At 36.9% G+C, this 20,784-nt stretch overlaps 1 protein-coding gene across 1 annotated transcript; it reads left to right on the forward strand.

Annotated features, from left to right (window-relative positions):
• The first annotated feature begins 2,897 nt into the window (after nt 1-2,897).
• On the forward strand, nt 2,898-8,681 carry dact2 (dishevelled-binding antagonist of beta-catenin 2). Its single transcript, XM_051918099.1, has 4 exons — nt 2,898-3,296; nt 5,485-5,617; nt 5,903-6,196; nt 6,362-8,681. Exons 1-4 carry the CDS (start codon nt 3,042-3,044, stop codon nt 8,194-8,196), a joined length of 2,517 nt encoding a protein of 838 aa, XP_051774059.1. The 5' UTR covers nt 2,898-3,041; the 3' UTR covers nt 8,197-8,681.
• Nucleotides 8,682-20,784: the final 12,103 nt, after the last annotated feature.

Genomic DNA, 20,784 nt, shown 5'->3' on the forward strand with positions numbered 1-20,784 from the left:
TCAGAGCAAATGAGAATCATGAGGACAAAGGAACTTAAATGATTTTAGCAAATGGCTGCAATATAACAAAGAGTGAAAAATTTAAGGGGGTCTGAATACCTGCCGTACCCACTGTAATTCTGATTATTTTTTCAGAAAATAAGAATAATATCATATGTAATTTAGCATCTCAAGTAAATTTATCTTAATTTAAGAATATTCACATATTTGTAACTGGAAAACAAGACAAAAAGAATGAGGAAGAACATTATTATTATTATTATTATTATTATTTTTTATTTTATTTTTTTATTTGCAGTGGTTCTTGGCTATGAATGTAGACAGCAAAGCAGCTCACTATGTTTGCAACAGAGCTTGTGTGTTTGTTTATTACATTACATCAGCATGTAACCATTTATTCACACCCTCATTGGTATGCATAAAGGGCCGAGGAGGACACTGAGGGCTCAAAACCGTCATGACATCACTATATGGAAGTGCTTTGAAGGGGATAAGGGCATAGGGACGTCCAGAGAGGACAATGTTAGTATTATTATATCCACTGGACCTGTATCTACTGCATGCAAGATTCAAGACAAGACAAGATAAGCATCACTTTCCTCTTACGCGCTGGTTTACAGTCCGAGACCTCCGCCTCACACTGATCAAAGCAAACGGCTGAGATACTGGACCCTCACAGCACTGCAGCATGACATTATCCCTCAGCCAACATCACACATACGTCACGTGCGTACAGTACGGTATTTTAGTAAACATCCTTATCGAAAACTCACAGATCATGTATATAGTTCAAAGTCTTGGGCAGCAATCTCATATTTGCAACAAGTATTTGATTTTGATTTTGTTTAAATGACACTCTGAGGTTTCACTCTGTGCAAGAGAGTATATTTTATGAAATCTGTCAATAACACACCCTCGTCATCTTTCACCCCAAAATGAAAAGGTCTCATACCCATTACTGTAATGCAATAGATAAATACATGTATATAATTTGATTGAAATTTACAAAATCATTGTATAATAGTACCGTAAAACAGTTTTAAAATACTATATCTAATGAAAATCACCATTAGGAATCATGAGATTTATTATTAAATAAATTTAAAAATTATAAAAAAATGTTACTTATATTTTACTTAGTAGTTTTAATATATATATATATATATATATATATATATATATATATATATATATATTATTATTATTATTATTATTATTATTTAAACTAAGTCAAATAAAAGTAAAATACCCAGAGAAAATTAAACAAGAAAATTAAACCAATATCTTTGGCACTTTAGGGTGAAGTGTGCCCATGTTTTCGAAAGATTCACACAGGGGCCAAAAACTGCACTTACTGCTTGGGTTATAGCGCCACCTGCTGGTAACAGTACACATCTTCTTCGTAACAGTACAGTGTCTCCCTGTGGTAAGTTTATTTAAATCACAATAGCAGGTACATTAGAGTCACTGTCTCACACAAGACATCTCTGGGTCATGTTATAGCCAAAATAAACTAACTAAATGAGAAAATTATATTTTACATAATTAAAAATTAAGCCCATATTTTGTTATTTTCAATGATGATTCTCATTAGAATTAGGTAACTGTAATAAAGAGAGAAAAAAAATCCTGTCTGGACATAAAGGTTGTAAAAATACAATTCATTTTTTAAATGCAAAATATAATTATTTCTTTCTTTCTTTCTTTCTTTCTTCTGATTTTGTGAGATTCATTTCTTTTAGAAGGTTGACTCTAAAACCTAATCAAACCATCTCACATTTTATAACATTGATAAAACATTGTATTTAAGCTAATCTTGATCAGATTTTGCATCCTCTGTCTTACTCATGAGGTCTGTTTGTTGTATTTATTTTTGTATCTGTCCCTGTATCTCACTTCCTTTCCCTCATCCTGTGGCTGACAGAGAGGTAAACTTATCCAAGCTGTAGGGGAAAGACAGTGTGGTACAGTCTTTACCTCACAGCGCCACCACCAGCGATGAGGGCTCGAACCCTGATGCTATCTGACGCCCTGTTCTCATCAACACACGTTTCCTGTGTAGGCCTACATCACAGAAAATGCACATGGATTCCAGATACTCTCATCATAACTAACTCTGCGTAGCATGTTTAAAATGTAAAAAATAGATTTTTTCAAAATATAAATATTATTGTCTTATTTTATTTTATTTTTACCATTGAAACATTAAACAAACAAGACATGCACCATGTTATGCCTAAATGTCCAAAACCACGATATTAGCATGGCAATTTTGGGTGTTAAAATGTTTCCATTGTACTTACGTTGACCATAAGGTCATTTTGAGGTTTTCAGGTTTTCTGTAAGTCAGTCATTGTACGCAAGAGGGCGCTAGTGGCTAACTGTTCAAACGGATTTCTTGATTGTGCATTTACGTGGTTAAAAGTAGGCTATAAAACATATATATAAAAAAGTACACAGTTTAATGCGCATAAAAAATATAACAATTTATGGCCTGGTTTCACAGACAGTGCTTAGGTTAAGTCAGGGGTAGGCCTTAGTTCAATTAGGACATTTAAGTAGCTTTTATAAACGTGCCTTAGAAAAAAACATTACTGGTGTGCATCTTGACACAAAACTATTTTAAGATATGTCAGTGCAAGTTGCTTTCAGTTAAAAAAGCTCAAACACTAGGCTTAAGCCTTGTCAGTGTCATACTCACTTTTTGGTTTCTTGATTCACTGCTTCCGAGCGTTTGATCACGTAACCTCATTAAGATTAATGTCCCAGATATTTACCAAAGAAGGATTGGTAAATTCACTGACCAGCCTAAGTCAATGTCCGCCAATCAGCCATCGAGGGGCGGGGTTTTCCGCGGTCAGCGCGGAGGTGGGCGGGGTTGCTTTGTAAGCTGCCCCGTACAGGTACTGTATACACTCATGCGCTTCGTCCAAACACAAGAGCTGTTTCACACTGGGACGCACATTGGACAAGCTCAGGCACATAGCGGATCTCATTATTTCATTCGCTTCTCTGGATATGTCTAAACAGCACGTCTGATAATGTTGGGGAGAAAAATACCTGGATCAGGTGTGCTGAACGCAGCTGCAGGAATGGACCGGGGAAGGACAGGAGAGAGGCTGCACGCAGCGCTGGCCGGACTGCAGGAGCTGCATTTCCTCCGGGACAAACAGAGTGCCATGGTGCACTGGGCTCTGACCCTGAACAGAGAGGAGTCTGATAGATCAAATCATGAGAACGTGAGCACAGAAGAGCTGAGACTGGAGGCAACACTTACTCTGCTAAAACAACAGCTGGTAAGACATCATATTATTAAAGACATACACACACGAAAAGTGCCAATAGGATTTTTTTTTTTTTTTTTTTTTTTTGCTAACAGGCAGTTGTGGGCAACAAAAATGTAAAAGTATAAATGCAAATTTATTTTTACTTTTCATTTAATAATAATAATAAATCACTCAGTTACTTTTTAAAATTGGGCTTTGTGTTTCCAGCTGGCTCACAATTGTGAATATTGACATGTTTACATGTGAGTTAAAGCAATCTTATTCATATGAATTAATATTATATGCATCATATAGTATCTGTATAATGCTTCTACAACTTTTGTTTGGCTTTTATGGAGCTTTGACAATGACATAATCTTTAGAGAAGCACACTGGATTAATCAGCTCTAGTCATATGACTATTTACACCAGCCAAGTAAAAAATGTTCAAGTCATCGCATTTATAGCTGACAAAATCATGTAAAATACATTAAAGACTCATTGAAGACCCTTCAGACATAAATTTTGGTTACAAATATGGGAAGAAATGTGAATATATCTGATGTGATCATTTTGGATAAATAGATAGATCTACCAGATGTTTTAGTCAGTTCTTTTATATTATTTTGTGGATTTTCCAAAAGCAAATGAGAATCTTTGCATAAAACCTACATTCTAATGTGCTCTTACTCTGTTTGTTGGTATATTTTGTGCATGGTTTGGCAGTGCTCTTGATGACTGAATCCAGTGCTGAATCACAGGCTCAGCTGGGGGTCATAGTGAGGGGTCATAAATCAAGGGCTCTGAGGGGGGCCAGTCCGTTTCTGATGATTAACCCAATTTAATGAGAATGGCAATAGAGGAACTGTGGCCCGGTCGGCGACACAGATTTGACCCCACAGCCGATGCATGTTTGAACCTTTTGGACTTTTGTTGAACCCTTCTAATACTCAATGGTCAAAGTGACTCTGGTCTATAGACATATAAGAGACTGGCAGTAGTGCTCTTAAACCATTTAAATCAATCACGAAATGGCATCTTTTTTCCAAAGCACAGGGAAATTGCACAGTTGATATCATCTGCAATTGTTCCGCCAATGTGGATGTATGTGTGCACTAAGATTCTGATATGCTGTTTGTAAATCCACTTCCTAAAATGAACTGAAAACTAAACAAAATAGCAGTTAATTTTGATTTCCAGGAAGTCAATGAAATATTTATAGTGAATTACATTGTTCTAGGTAAATTATCGGCTAGAAATTGCTCATTGTGCACTCTCTAATAAGAAGTCAAAACGTCTGGCAGATCTACCTTCATATTTATCCAAATGTCAGTTCCCAGGTGCAACAAACCCCCTTCAGTTAAGAAAACCATTCGTTATAATATTAAAGGTATTATCACTAAGGATTTTCTTTATTTGAGTGGTTTGTTGCAACCGGTTGCATTATCCACACAACCATAGTTTACAGTGATATCCTCAGATAAAATTGGATTAGAGTTCCTCATTGTTCTCTTTCACTAACTGGCAAGTACAAAGACGATAGAATAAAGTATGTGCTTTGTCAGAGTTTGGCACAGGTGTGACTCTTTACTTTGCAAAGCTGGTTTACAGTCAACCATTATACAGTAGATGTTCTGTATTTGGCATGTCATGTCCTCTTGGACCTATCTATACATTTGGTTTACACAATAGTTTGTGCTCCTCTGCAGGAGAGAGTTTAGTAATCTTACAGCACTTCCCCCAGGCTACCCTTTATCCTTGCCTAGTTAATAGTCAACCGCTCTCCTTCTTTATTTGCTTCCTCCTCCTGTTTTTTTCTCCTCTTGTCTACATCGTATAACAGCTGGAGTCATATCAGCCATTAAATGTCTGGAAGCATCCAGTTTTCAAAGTTCTTCTGTGGTTACTTTGGAATGAGAACGAATAGTAGCTTAACAAAGAGCGCTTTAGATAGTTCTGTTGTGCTTGATTGACTTACACTTTATTACACTTCACAGTTCTTAAACTTTCAGCTTAGTATCTGTTACATGATTAAATATTGAATTTATATACAACTCTGCTTATATGGTTCATAAATGTACTAAAATTGCATGATGCATCAGATACCTTGTGTGTAATATTGTATATGTGATGTATTTGCAGTTGCAATCAGGATGCAGTTGCAGCAGTTGTGCATGCTTGCTAACATGTTGTTATACAATGTATGTTATACCTGCAGACACGTCTTCGCAGACAGGATGTGGGATTGAAGACTCATCTCCAGCAGCTAGATCAACAGATCAATGAGCTGAAACTGGATGTGTGTAAAGCATCCACTGAACACCTAGAGAGTGACAGCAGACCAAGCTCAGGTGACTAAGAATACCAATTCACAGATCACATACATTTAAAGATGAAGAGTCAGTGTAATTTCTGCTCCGTTTACGACACCAAACAGAAATGTAAACTGATTGTTTGAATGGCCTGAATGAGCTGGACATACTAATATTGATAAATTACATGCTTCTCCTTTTAAAGACTTAAAGTTTGCACCAGCTTCCGACATTTTATTTCAGATCTAAAGGACAATATCAAGCATTTTTTTGTACAGAAATTAACTCTGCATCACATCTAACAGTGCTAATTTCTACTTCCAGGGTTCTACGAGCTCAGTGATGGAGGTTCAGGCTCACTGTCCAACTCTTGCACCTCTGTCTACAGCGAGAGTCTCTCCTCCTCATCTCAAACCAGTCTGCTTCCACTTCTCTCTAACTCATATGTGCCACATGGCCGTAATGGTTCCAGACAAACTGGTGTGTCACGCCGTTGTTCTGCTGATGAGAGCACTGGCCAGTCTGATACACCACGTTCAGGAGTGAAGCTCGGTAGCAGTTGTATACGAACAGCAACTGCTCGAGCAGAAAAGGCGAGACAAAGACCAGTTTCCACAGGTGAGCATAAAAAATGTGTTTTTAGGTCAAGTTTGTGCAAAGTACTATGGCATGTATTATCAGAATATATTGTCTCTTGTTGTTGTCACTGTAGTCATAACCAGCTTAACTTCTTAAATGTAAAGTACATCAGCTTGATGCTATTTTTTTGGGTTCTTCTTTTAGGGGATCTCGACCGAATAATCGCACCTGGTTTTGGCTCCTTCAAATCCACTGATGTGAAGAGCTCCAAACCCTGTGCTAGCCCCCAAAACCCATCAGTAGACCCCAAATACCAGAGTAACTTGGTGTCTAGCAATGGGACAGAGGTGTACTGTTACCCCAGTCCACTGCATGCTGTGGCCTTACAAAGCCCCATCTTCAGTTGCACCGGTGATCAAGGAAGTCCAGTAGCACTTGATGGAACACCTGAAGTGGGTCTTGAAGAAGAAACCCAAAACCCAAACGAAGGGTTCACAAACTCCAGATCTGCCGGATACATCAACAAGCTACTACAGCGAAGCTCCAGTAAGATAAGCCTGTTAAACAGCATAAGAAGAAATGATACTGTTAGCAGTACACAGGAGCAAAGACCCAGATCCCAGGAAATGACCTACGGACAGCTGAGCGTTCCTCAACTGCTGGGATCCCTTCAACAAATAATAATGCCCTTAGAAAATGCACTGGAGACTGGAAAAACATCCTCAGCACTAAACAGCAATCAGCAGCAGAGGAACACACCTGGTGTGGAGGCCAATTTCAAAGCAATTGAGGTCCAGACGGTGTGCCATGGCACACACCCAGCACCTTCCATGGGTCTCCAAAATAATGACTTTACCATAAGGAATGCCACAGGCAAGGCTGGTGCCGAGTCTGACAATGGACATTCAGAAAAGGGGAGTGGACATTTTTCCAAGGAGTCATCTATGCTCCTAAAGCCCATAGAAAGGAGATCAAGTTTTACCTTCAGAAGAGAGGACGGTAGAGCTTCTTTAGATGATAGGGGTGGTACACCTCCAACAGAGTTTGTCCATGCACAGTTTGTTCCTGCAGGGTCTCAGAGGGTGAAAGTGCGTCAGGCAGACAAGAAAACTAAATCTGTGAAACTGAGAAAGAAGAGCTCAGAAAAATCTTCAAAGAAACAGCAGCAAAAACACTTGTCTCGAGAGTTCTGCACCAAAACCCGAGCTGACTTGAAGCAGTCCAGCTCATGCAAAGGAAAAGTGACAAATCTGGAAGAGTCCCAGATACATTCTTGCTCAGATTGTAGTTGTAATGTACATTTCAACTCACACTGCACTCACCTTCAACAGAGCCAAACCTCCAAGTCCACAAAATCCTGTAAAGCCCCTGAACCTGTGCACCTTCCTCTGGATCAAGCCAAAAAGAAACAGAGTTCTCGGAAATGGCCTTCCGCCTCTGAGATCCCGTTGCCCCCAACTCTCCATACCCACAGATCCAAAGAGATGTTGAACTCTCGAAAGGTGTCCATGGTAAGGAGTGTTAGTGCCAGACCTCGCTCAGGTCAATGGGGCTGTCCTCCACGGGCCCTTCCTCACTCACTCTCCACCTCCTCTTACTTCAGTTACTTAGAATCTAGATATCCAGCAGCACCAATCTCTAGCCGCTATCCTCCCCGTTGTGAGTCAGAGTTTTCTGAGTATTCTGCAGAATGTGCATCGCTCTTTCACTCTACTATCGCAGCAAGCAGTGATGGAGAGATGAGCGACTACACTACAAACCGTTTTGGGGACAGCGAGTCCAGCCAGGGCTCTCAGACAGCCTCAGACTCGGACAGTAGTCTCTCGCTGGATGAGGAGGACCTGTTAGAGGAAGAAGAGGAAGATGAAGGTGGTTTAGTTTGGGCTCAGGCTGCGATGGGGACCACGGCAGCAGGCTTTTCTCTTCAGCAACGCCATCGCTCAGAACCAGCGGCCTGCCGCATCAAAGCTTCCAGAGCACTGAAGAAGAAGATCCGCCGCTTTCAGCCAGCGTCACTCAAGGTTATGACTTTGGTGTAGCTTCACTAAGGCTTCAGGTGGATCTTGTCAAGTAGACCTTTAGCCTTCACCTGAAATTTGGGACTCACATGGAGCCCTTTTTTTTTTTTTTATGCCAAACTTAAAACTGGTCATGGTTCACTTGCACCTGTAATCCAAACAACCTGTAACTCGTAGGAGTATTTGGAGGTTTTAAATCCAAAAATGTAATGGCCACAACTGATCACTGAGCTCCAGCTAACTTTACCCAAAACACGACTGTGACAAAAGTTTCATAGATTGAAATGGCAACTCGCTGTTCAACTCACTATCACAAGACTTGAGCGATTCTATCATATTTTGTGCTAAAAATTGGACTTCTCAACAACACCAACATCCTCTGTTGATATGTATAGAAACTGTACACTGTAAATAAGGTCTTTGAATATCTTGTAATCAAATGTGAAAACTGCTTTTGGTACAAAACTGTACTTCATGTAATTCAATAAAAATCTGTTGCTTTTTCACGTTAATTTCAGCTATGCATCTTATTTTTCTCTCAAAATAAATATTAATTAACTGAGTTTCCTTTTACTTTCTTATCCATGTTGACCATTTTAAAATTATAGAACAAGTAAAACATAGGAACAGAACTTTAAGCATTAAGTAGTCATACCATAAGAATTCAAGAGCCCATTGTCCCACCTCAATGTCTGCTTGTATCTGTGCAGGATTTTTATCCATGCAAGATCAGATCCATATACACCAGACAGGAGAAAAAAACAACAACTTTAAAGCAACTAAGAGAAGAATAGATGACAGACATCAAAGAGTGGACAAAATCTCTAAATCTCATTCTTAGAATCTCTATTAAAATTCCTGTAGTGTCAGAGGTTGGAATGAGATTTTGGTTTCTTAATAGACTCAATGCAGGTGAAGACCAGATGTTCCTTGGGCCCCTGGATGCGTTTTATCTTTGCTAGTCTGGGTTGAAAGGAGATTAACTCTCTAACAGACTCTAGAATTTCATCAACTTTTACTTACAATTTACTGCACTGCTTGGTCTTATCACCAAGGCAATGCACACACACCCCTTCATCACAACTGACCATGTATTATAAGGCTGTTTCTAGCTCTGGGAAGTGGATTTATATAAGAAGCATAATTTACAACTCCTGTTAAGTGAGCATTGTTTTGAAATTCCTCTTAATTTTTCTCCACAATTTTCTCTATTTAATTGCAATTGCCATTCTTTGTTGCATTTAGTTGCAAACTAAATTGTCTCCATTGTATATTTTCATTTTTGCATCTATTTAACCATACACAGCCCACTAGACGCAGCTTAATGTGTAATGTTTATTTTCTAGTGGACAGCCAAGAGGAAAAAGTTTGTTAACAGATCAACTTTAATCAAGTTGAACTATTAACTTATGGCTCAAAATACTGAAACATTAATGATAGTTCTAGCTAAAGTTTTATTTTAAGATAACACTACACTTGAGTTGTATCAACTGAAATTTGGGTCAAATATGGACAAACCCAAACACTGGATTAAATTATTAACCCAACATTTGGGTTTGTCCATATTTGACACAAATTTAGGTTGATACAACCCAGCATTTTTTAGAATGTAATTTCCTCTAAGTGCATAGTGTCATAAAACCTCAAAATCATGTGTCATAACCATGATTGTCTCAGAGTTGGACATCAAGCAAATCATGAGATTAAAGAGAGAGCATAGGTCACTCTGTTTTTCTTTGACGCAGGGTCAAGGCCAGCAAGCCTGACCCTGTGTTTGCATTCACCTTCACCAGCTGTCTAGCTGGATCATCTCACACTCCCTGATGCCTTACAATGGAGCTAGTCAACAGGTTCAACTTAGAGGTCATGACCACACACTCCCAAACCTTTTCTTTCCTAGCTTGGCCTCAAGCCTTGACCTTCCTTCGCTTTTAGTTGACTAAATAAATTGCATTTACCCCTCATTTAACTAAAGCGTAATTTATTAAAGTAAAGCTATTAAATGATTCAGAGATGTTATAATCAACAGTAGCCCAAAAAGCATTTAGCTTGTCAAAAAATGTCCAAATATTTTTGGGGCAATTGTATATGACAAACCCTAATTTTACATCTCTGTATGCATGCATGTTGTAACATTTAGCTTATCAATTCTTTTTAAAATGTTTTGCAAGTTTTCTATCTATTTGAATTTAAAAAAAAAAAAAATGTTTGAATAAACCATGACTTAAAAACACACTTTGACCCATTTCCCAAATATGAAGAAGTCCACAAATTCACATCACTTGTAGCTACTATCCCTGCATGCCTTTTTGCATTGCGCTTTTCACCTTTAACATACCCATTTAATCACGTAAGATCTTATGAAGCAGCCCTATTCAAGCAGAACAAAAGCATGGATAAACAGCTTTGAAATCTAGTTGTTTCAGAATATGTTTATATGCATGATCTTATACACCAATTACTTTAATTACTTGAGAATGAATGTAAAGGTCATGTAAACGCCTTTAACATTGTTCTTTTATCGTTAAACTGTCTAAGCAAAACCTGACTGACACACCTAGATTTTTGTGTATTACCGCAAATTCGCTCTGCATATTTGTGTACGTTTTAACATCAAAACCGGAGAGAAAAGAACCTCAAATTCATCTTGCTTCTGACATATAAAACAATCATCAAAAGGAGGTTTAATACAGCGAACTTGGATGAATGTCAATAAAAACCCAACATATGACCACTCTACTGTTAATGAGTATAACCTGGGGATTTCACACTCTTTTATAATGTAGAATGAACTCAGAGGATAACAGAGAAGGGGAGGAGAAACAGAGGAAGACGCCTGGTTTGCAAGAGAGAGAGAGAGAATCAAGAATAACGACAGGAGTATGCTATGAAAAACAAACCTAAAGGAAGATAGACATACAGGAACAAAAATGAAGAAACAGACAGACGGCTGGAGTAGTTGTGAATTTTGGTTATCCACAGGAGGCATATTACTCTGAAGGGTTACTGCTGTTATTAGGGATCTCATTATGGCTCAAGTCTTCCATGCACAGTCAACACCCACTGGGATCCAGCCTCCACTGACCTGGACAGCCTTTGAAAGATTTATCCACATGGATGACTCGTGGTTTAAACATAAAAAATGATTCCTTAGAGGTTATTTTGATACTCATGTTTAAATAAACTGCATTTGACCATATAAGACTTGAAGATATATATTTAATATATATTTGTTTTTGTTTTTTAAACCAAAACAGCATGTAGCAAAAATCTGTTTCCAGTAGAACTGACTATTTGCTGATACTACTGTGTTGTGTTTAGTTTAAAAGTGTGCTTCTAACTGCTCTTTGTCAATGTCACATCTCTAATACAATGTTAACGTGACAGACAAGTGAAACAGGGTTTTTAATGGGGGATGAGAGATAGAGAGAAACCACAAAGGAACAGTGGCCATCCAACAGACGGGTGATAATTAAAGCCAGGATGGAGGGAGGGAGAAAAGCAGAGAGGAAAGGGGGGATGCAAGGGTCTCTGCTTTCTTTTAGTGATGAGGTAATCCTCAGTCCAAACACACGGCTGCCCACTGTCATCTGTGTCACAATTCACTGAGCTGTCCCCCTGTTCAACAGATGTCCCCTCTAGCAATGCTACAAGTCTCTTTCCATTCACTCAGCCTGTAATTTTGTGAATGCAAAGAGCATGAAACTTGGTCATTGTTGTACTGCACCGAAGCTTAACAAGACATTTTCATACAGTTCTGAAAACCTTTTCATACTTAGATGCATTTCGAGAAAGAGGGGTCTGATATAAGGTTTGTATTGAATGTGTTGACAAGCGGGGGCTTTACCACCATGATGAGAACGCTTTAGGTGATCTCTCTGAAAACCAACACATACACATGCTAAACCTGCCAAAGCCTTTGTGTCACGTTTTAAACCTAATCATTTAGCCAAACATATCATGGATTCGATATCTTGAGAATGCATCATTCTGTGAATAAAACTGAATGTATTTCCCCAAATAAACATACATCTTCAGTCAAAAGCTTGGACACACTTACTCATTTACATTTATGCATTCGAAAGTCTACATTATATCCTCTTATGCATTCGCTGGGATTCAAACCTATGACTTTTAGCATTGCTAGCACCATGTACTAACCATTTTTCACATAAAATAATAGTAGAGTCACTACGAAATAGTTTTGAAATAGTTTCTGAAGGATCTTGTGACACTGAAGACTGGAGTAATAATGCTGAAAAATCAGCTTTGCATTACAGGAATAAATTATATTTGAAAATAGATTCAGTTTTTTAAAATTGTAATAATATTTCAAAATATTACAGTAATTTTTATGTAATATATATATCACTTTCGTGAGCATAAGAGATTTTAAAAACATTATAAAATTCTTACTGACCAAATAGGTGTTATGTAGTGATCAAAAATATTGCACAAATCATATATATATATATATATGATATATATATATATATATATAAACATTTATAAAACCATGATCATGAAACATAAATTCAGTCAAGTGTGTTCAAGCTTTTGACTGGCAGTGCAATGCTAATGTAACGTAATCATTGTAGAAAGCTGACCACAGAGTGCTCATTTCCTTACTACACAGACGCACACTTCTAATAACCAGTGAGACCTGCTCGTCAGGCTGGTGTCCTGACTCCATTCACATTCATGCGTTCAGGGGTTCCTGTCCCTGCCAGCGTCCATTCATATGTACAGTAACCAGAAGGACAAAGGGTACGACCGCCCCTCCCCCCGAGTGTGTTTTTGTGTGTGGGATTGTGTGTATGCTAGAGAATGGGGGCTGAGGTTAGGGAGACACTGACGAAACAAGAAAGGACATTGTGAGAAAAAATTTACTACAAGATTTAAATATGAGGTCTGTGTTTGTGTATAAGACCAATAATAAATGCAACTAAATATACTGTTTGTTGTTCTCTCAGGCTCTTATAGGAATGTTTCAGGTACAAGTTAAGCTCTACTGACAGCATTTGATCAATTCCCAGATAAATTGCTTCTTTCAAAGCAAAAATCAAGGCTATATTAATGTACAATGGAAGATAACAGCATTCCAGTGGGTTTAAAAGCAGAAATGTGAAGTTTATTATTTGAGCTGCAAAGTTGTATAAATCTCTTTGAGGTGTGGCTACTTTTGTAAGCAGATGAACTTCTGGCTATACTTTACTTTTTTTTTTTTTAGCCATGTAAAGTATTTTATTTCAAAACGCTCCCCATCCAGCATTTTTTAAGCATTTTCCAAAAGTTGCTCATCCACACTGAAACGTCTGAAAATGCTTACTGCGTATGCGTAAAACATAATAAAAACTCACGAGATGACACAGAGAGAGCAGACATAATAAAGTTCTCATGTTATTCTTCTTGTAGAATCATTTTATTTGCAAAATACCCACCACTCACTATTGCGTCCAGGTTGCATTCAAAACCGTACTCTAAAATGCAATTTTGCCACAATAAATTTTGCAGGAATGCAAGAAGAAGATTCTACAAAGGAACATTTCTCTTTAGCAGCACTATGAAAGTAAATAGAAGGTACAACAATGCTGGTAAAACTATAGATATCTATGGGTACAATATGTGTCACATGACTAAACATGCGTCATCTTATTCGAACATCTTCGTTTTCACAGTTCACACTACAATCGCGAAATCAAATTTGGAAGAGCCTTTTTTTGAAAAAGCTCTGTCTCCGTTGACAAAAACACTGTCTCAGTGTAGACGGAAGGTCAGAGAGAGAAAAAGATGTGTTTTCAAACGAAAATGTATTAGTGTGGACAAGGCCTAAGACTATAAAGAACCTTTTGTGAAAAGATTGCAATTAATAAATCACCTTTATTTTTAAGAGTGTAGTGTGATTCTTATGTAGTCTCAAAACACATTTAACGTTTAATCATAATGTCTACACTTTTAAAACTGTGAATATTTCAGTGTTCATTGTGGCCATGTACATACATTGTAAGTGCCTTACTGTAAAAACTGTGGGATGAGGCAACATTATTTTCTTTGGTAATCATTATGCCACAAATGCAGGGAATAAAGTTCACAGTGTGCACACGGAACACAAACACATCCACATCAACAGTGACTCTCACCAACAGGTATTATTAAAATAAAAATGCAATGTTTTTGTGCATGAATGGAAGTGTGTTGTCTTCCTTTTTGCTTGCCTGTATATGTGGCGTTTAATAGCAAGGAAGTTGAGTATTATGTCAGAGCACATCCTTCGTTGTCAACAGCTCCAGACAGGTGGTGTTCTCCCCCCGAAAGCAGCCGTCCAAGGCTCCTAACCCTCTTACTGCCCTGGAAGGAGCTCCAAACAACCTCCAGATGTTTCTCTACCACTTCCTTTAAGCCTTTTAAGAATAACAGGAAATGGATTAACTAACCAGCTCTATTCTCATGCCAATGTTCAGTAGTGGTCAGATACTTCCCAGGATCACCCATAATCCCAGCTCACTGTCTAGTCAGGAATCCATATATGTAATATATACAATTATAAATGTAATACTGTCCCAATTTTCTAGTTAAGCTCACAAATAAAAAACTACAAGATACAAGACTGGTGTGCTTGCATTTTTTTTTATTATAAACACATGATGTGCTTAAACTAAAACTTCAAAATGTCTTAAATTTTATGTTACATCTAGTAATATGAGATCTGATTTCTAATGTATTAAAAGCTAATATAGCATCTGAATATTTAATTCTGTACATTTTATCAATGGCGGATAGCATAAGGAGGAACATTGTCATTCTAGAGATCATTTGATTGGACAGAAATGTTTAAACGGCCATGAGTGTAAAATGAGTCAGCAATATCTGTGGTCCATTTTGTAAGTAAGTAAAAATCAACTTTGTGGTTTACTTTCATTCAAAATTTTGGAGTCAATTTAATACTTTTAGCAAGGTTGCATTAAATTGATCAAAAGCGACAGTAAAGACATGCTGTTCTTATGAATCTATTCATCAAAGAATCCTGAAAACTAACTCAGAGAGACTGTAACTGAACTCAAGACGTGGATTAGAAGCCACAAAACTCCAATTTTGATATCATGGGGTCTTGAAATAACTACATATTTACATTTTCTGAAGAGAATGTGATTGGTGCCAATGCAAAATTGCTGCTACGATGCTAAGGAGGTTGTTGGGAGTTCCTAGATCTTCTGAGTGACACAAAAAATCTGGGATGAGTTACACACCAAGGTGAGTTAGACATGTTTTAATCCTTAACCTTGAGTATGTGTAATAATAATAGTGATTCTTGCCTTGAGTTCAGAAAGCCTTTTCCACTGCTGTTGTGGGGAACCGAAAAGGCTTGTCTCCTAGTGTTAAAATGAGGTTTATGTGCTGGTGTTGACCACATCAAAGACCCTGCAGAAGAACAGATGGTCTTTCCTGTCCTCCAAACCACCTAAGGTCTCAAGGTAACAGAATACTCAGAGGAAATAAAGGATATGCCTTAGAGAGCTGTGGTTTAACCAAATCATTCTGCTCCACACCGGTTGATGAATTCGAACTGCGTCTATGGGGAATTGAAGAGGAACAATTAGGATTTCCTCCCAAGCTTCAATCAGGATTTCCTCTGAAACTTCCTACCACTAATGAATGTGTCACAGAAGTAGCAATTCTTCTGAAAAAGATAAAACAGTTCGGGTTAGGTCGTTGCTCTGTCAGGAGTGATAACCAAGGAGATTTTGTTTTTGTTTTTGTTTTTAAAAGCATCTTAAAAGACATGCCTGACAAAGAGAGACACTGTTTTTATTGGAGCTTCAACACTCCTGGTTACATCCATAACACTTCAGCAGACAATAAGCTCAGACTCAGCAGGAGGTGTCTTTTCATCTCTCTTGAGGAGAACTGCCTCAGTCAGACACCTCTCTCCTCCCTTCCTGTATCTCCTCCTGCACGTGTGAGAGCGTTTGCCCGGGCAGAGGTCATAAAACCATTGGAAGTGCTGTTATGATGACTGCATGAAAGACAACTCAAGTCCTAATGGACTTTGGAGCTTGTCGTCTATGAATGACACTTTTCTAATGTCTGAATTAAATTTTGAGATATTTTATTTGAAGTTGACTACATTCTCTGTGTCCTAATTTGCCAAAAAAAAAAAAAAACTTTCATAAGATAACGTGAATTTGGAACAACAGCAAAGGTAATAGAATAATGCACAGTCAGTCATTCATTATCACAAAATAAATAAAACAAGACCCCTGCATCTGTATTAGGGTCTTTATCGCCCTGTTTGGGTTTAATTTGAGGGTTAATGACTGACACAACATTATCCCACTTACAAAGCTATTTATAAAAATAAAAAAAACATTTGCACATAAACAAATGAACTAAGAAATGATTTGTGTCTTATATTTTGTATTTATATATATATATATATATATATATTTTTTTTTTTTATAAATAAATGCTTTTATAAAATAATTACATCTATTAATTTAATTTTTTTATTTTATGAGAGGAGGGCAGGTGACAAAAGAGACATGAAAGGCACAGGTAGAAAATTGGTTGCTTTGAGCAACAGTAAATTATATGCTTTAGTGTCGTTATACAAAAATATTTGGCTGCAGAATGCTGCAATTATACAATCAGATTTAAGTATTCATTAGAGCCATGTCAGCAGTGTAATCATCCTCTTTCTTGATGTTGATAAATTGTATATGCCTATTATAATATAACAGCAAAACATGTCTAAAGTAAGCCGTGACTAGCTGGCACCGCGCTCCACAGGTAGAAGAATAGACCTTAGACGCCATACTGAATTTTTACATGGATGAAAAAGAGGCTGTGAGGGATAGTCTTTACAATGGAAAGCACTGTGAAAAGGTCCTAGATCACATCATTTTTAATTTTTATTTTTTGTCTATTTTTTTCAGAAATATGTTTCGTCAACTGAACAATCGGTATGTTGTTAACCTGACTGTGGTCTATTGGGATTGAATAGTACGGACATATCTCTACAAATGCCAAGAAACCCTTATTTTTGCCCCTTTCAATGGAACATTAACACTCAATATCTTATTGCTGGTCTCTAGTGAATAAACGTGAGAGAGCAAATCTTAATTCATTCTAGACAAGCTGTTGAGAGTTTCAAATGCCAGTGAGGTGAACAACCGATACCAGGAATCTTATCATTCTAGATTATCTGCCCAGGTTAAGAAACCAGGCTACTCAAAGACCATAAGCAATTACCGATAAGCCTCATAATTACCCACACGTTATATTTTCTGATTATACTGATAACACCAGACGTACTTGTAAAGGATGCCAAAGTGACAAGATCATAAAATTATCTGCAATTTACTGTTATAGTGCGCAGTGCTATTCAGCATAAAATACAATGTACGTGACAAACGTGAGGCCAATAAAACACAATAGATACATACACTGGGTGTAAAGAAGCACATTTATAAACACAATTATTAAATACAAATACAAATATAGCCAAATATATATATTAAATACAAATATAGCCATTAAATTGATGTGACATTTTACTGTTACCATCCAAAATTAATACTTTTATTCATCAAGGACGAAGTAAATTGATCAAAAGTGACAGTAAACACTATTCTATTTCAAATAAATGCTGTTCTTGTAAACTTTCTATTCATCAAAGAATCCTGAAAAAATGTATCATGGTTTCCACAAAAAATATTAGGCACCACAACTGTTTTCAACATTGATAATAATAATAATAAATGTTTCTTCCGAAGGATCATGAAGATTGTAAAATTGTACAAATGTTTCATAATATTTTTGATCCAAAACTGCAGCCTTGGTGAGCATAAGAGACTTCTTTCAATTAAAAAAAAAAAAAAATTATATATATGTAATATGTAAAACACACACACATATATATATATATATGTAAAATACATCATTTTTTATTGTCATACTTTCCTTTGTTTATTTGGAAACCCTTTATGGAGTTTAGAGGGTAAAAAAATAGTAAGGGTTTAAAAAAAACACACATGGCAACAACAAAACTTCATCCCTATCAATGATGAAATCAAACTTATGCCATCCTCACTAGCAAATACTGTTTCAGTGGTGCTGACCTTTCATTTGTTTGCCGTCTCGGTTTGAGATGAATCTGAGTTCTCCTCCCACTCCTTCAGACGCCACTGAGCATCATTACTCTGTTTACTCAAAGGGGAAAAAAGAGCACATTCTATTTATCACCTTCAAGGAATAAGTGAACCAAAACAGCTTGACCTACAAGCTCATTGCTCAAACTTTAGGGAATATCCAATTAAATTTTATATCTAGTGTTCTGTGTTTAGTGCTTGTTATAGAGGAAAACATCATCTCCTCTGGGTCACAGGTCTCCCTCTAGAATTGTTTTTCAGTGTCTCACTGGATGAGTGCAGCACGAGTGGGCATCCTCTTACCAAAATGGGGCTTGTTGGTACATGTCCTGATTTTGGGCTCTTGCTCACTGTTTAGGATCCAACTTCTGTCATAACCTCATCTCCCAAAAACAGAAGCACCGTGAAAGAGTGAAAGAATGGCAGCTGCTGGGAATGGCTGCTGCTCATCCTAACAATCATCCTGACATGACTTTTCTATAATTGATTAAATTAAATATTTTCCCCTGTTAATTGTAGATGACAGTTGGACATGTCACGGTTGACAAACAAATTATATTGTGCTAATGTGAACTAATGATGTCACTTCCTTTTCAGTATGTCATCTAAAAAACAGTTCTCTGTTGTTATAAGGTAAATAAGTGGTGTGACAGGGAAATCAATAAATTCAGGAATCTATAATTATTTTTATATAAATGCGATCGATCTTGCAAAAAAAACATATCTTGGCAAAATTCTATTTTAAATAGAATTTATATGGCTGATTATACAGAAATGCATAGTCTTATATTTTACACCATATATTTTATTTCAATAAGTTTATAGTTAATTTTGAATTAATACATTATTTAAGCTTGCAAAAAAATACTACCCCCTTTTTCAGTAGTGGCCAAAAGTGATTTGGCCTCAGAAAATTGACATTTTCACACTTTATTCAAATATTATAAAATATTTGTTAAAGATTTAGTAAATATTTTGCATTGTGTAGTTGTGCTTGGAGTCATTGGTTTTATTTGTCAAAACACAATGAAACATGCCAAATTGTGCATATATTTTTGGCCAGGCTATCATACAAATAAATTATGAACACATGCAAAAACACTAGAGAACCAACTAAATATTAATAACTGACTGTGATGTAGTCAAAGTATGCTTTTTTCTGTGAGCTTTTTGTTTTTATGCATTTTTTTTTTTTTTTTTGCATAGTAAAATAGAACCTGTAACTGCAGTTTGCTTATTTTTTGCTCAATAATTTTGTCAGATAAATACCATAACCACGTTTAGTGTTTTGTTCTTCCCTCATATTTAAAATATTTAAAAAAAATTATAATAAAATATTTTATTATTTTGATGGTTTAATCAAACTTGTAGGGTCTTTAAAAACAAATATCCCCTCTATACAGGTGGAGCTGGGGAGGGTGGAGGGTTTCTGAAAGCACGCTGCAACTGCTACACCAAATGCTGACCAAGTATTTGAAGGTTGAGCAGTGAGCTCATTGGCTACTGATACAGCAGGAACCAATCAGCTGTGCCCTAGAGAATGATGTGATTGCAAGCAGATTCAGTTAAGGACCTATCAGCCTGTGCCATCTAGAGTTGTACAATATATGACAGAACTTTGTATTAATTATGTTTTGAAGATGGTCCAATTCTGATCCAAACAGAAAACCCTGCAGAAGTCTAATGTTACTATGGTCACTCACTCAGCCAAACAACATTTCTGTTTGCATGTGGCAGAAGAAATACACACTCAGCCAAATCATCACAGAATTTCTGTGGTTACTGAAACTTGTTTGATAAATTGGGAATTCAGAATTAAAATGATTTCATATACTTTTATTTATTTATTTTTTGTTTAATCACTATGCCATATTCAACCAACATTGCTGGTGGTAACATCTACAAATGTGAGGTCACCTGGAGAGGTGAGAGTTCAGCGGATGTGATCCCTTGTGTGGCCCATTCCATCCGTTGAATCAGTGCTGAGGAGACACATGATTATGATGGCAGCAAATCTCTCAGTTTCCATGAATCTGAGATAACTTTTATTTTTGTCATTTCAGCTGGACATCATTCAAAGGCTTTAGACTGAAGCATGAAAGGTAAACTTTCTTACAAGGACATTTAAAGTGTAACTTTGCCGATTTTCAACCCACTTTTTATTGTTACAATTTCAGTAGTATATGTAAATGAACAAAGTTTACTCGTTCTCTGTGTTACCTGGACTGAGATTTGTCAGCAAAAGTCCAGGGCTTTCGTGAAAACTATAGACATAATACTTCCACATTTTTGTATCCCCGCCCATGGACAGTTGGATCTACAGAGGGTTATTAACAGAACAGTTATTGTAAGAGTAGGTTTATCACTGGAAACTTTATCATACTATGTCTACTCTTTAAACAGCATTATGATAAAATGGAACACTATGGCGACAGCTTTCTTATCTGTACACTGTGTTTGT

Source organism: Ctenopharyngodon idella, chromosome 13 (genome assembly GCF_019924925.1).
Source record: "Ctenopharyngodon idella isolate HZGC_01 chromosome 13, HZGC01, whole genome shotgun sequence".
Taxonomy (NCBI): domain Eukaryota; kingdom Metazoa; phylum Chordata; class Actinopteri; order Cypriniformes; family Xenocyprididae; genus Ctenopharyngodon; species Ctenopharyngodon idella.

What these genes read in the sequence shown, in the direction of transcription:
- dact2 (XM_051918099.1), top strand. Translation starts at nt 3,042, where the DNA reads ATGTTGGGGAGAAAAATACCTGGATCAGGTGTGCTGAACGCAGCTGCA. An exon ending in TGACAGCAGACCAAGCTCAG is followed by an intron (nt 5,618 to 5,902) that starts GTGACTAAGAAT and finishes TTCTACTTCCAG; the next exon opens with GGTTCTACGAGCTCAGTGAT. An exon ending in ACAAAGACCAGTTTCCACAG is followed by an intron (nt 6,197 to 6,361) that starts GTGAGCATAAAA and finishes TTCTTCTTTTAG; the next exon opens with GGGATCTCGACCGAATAATC.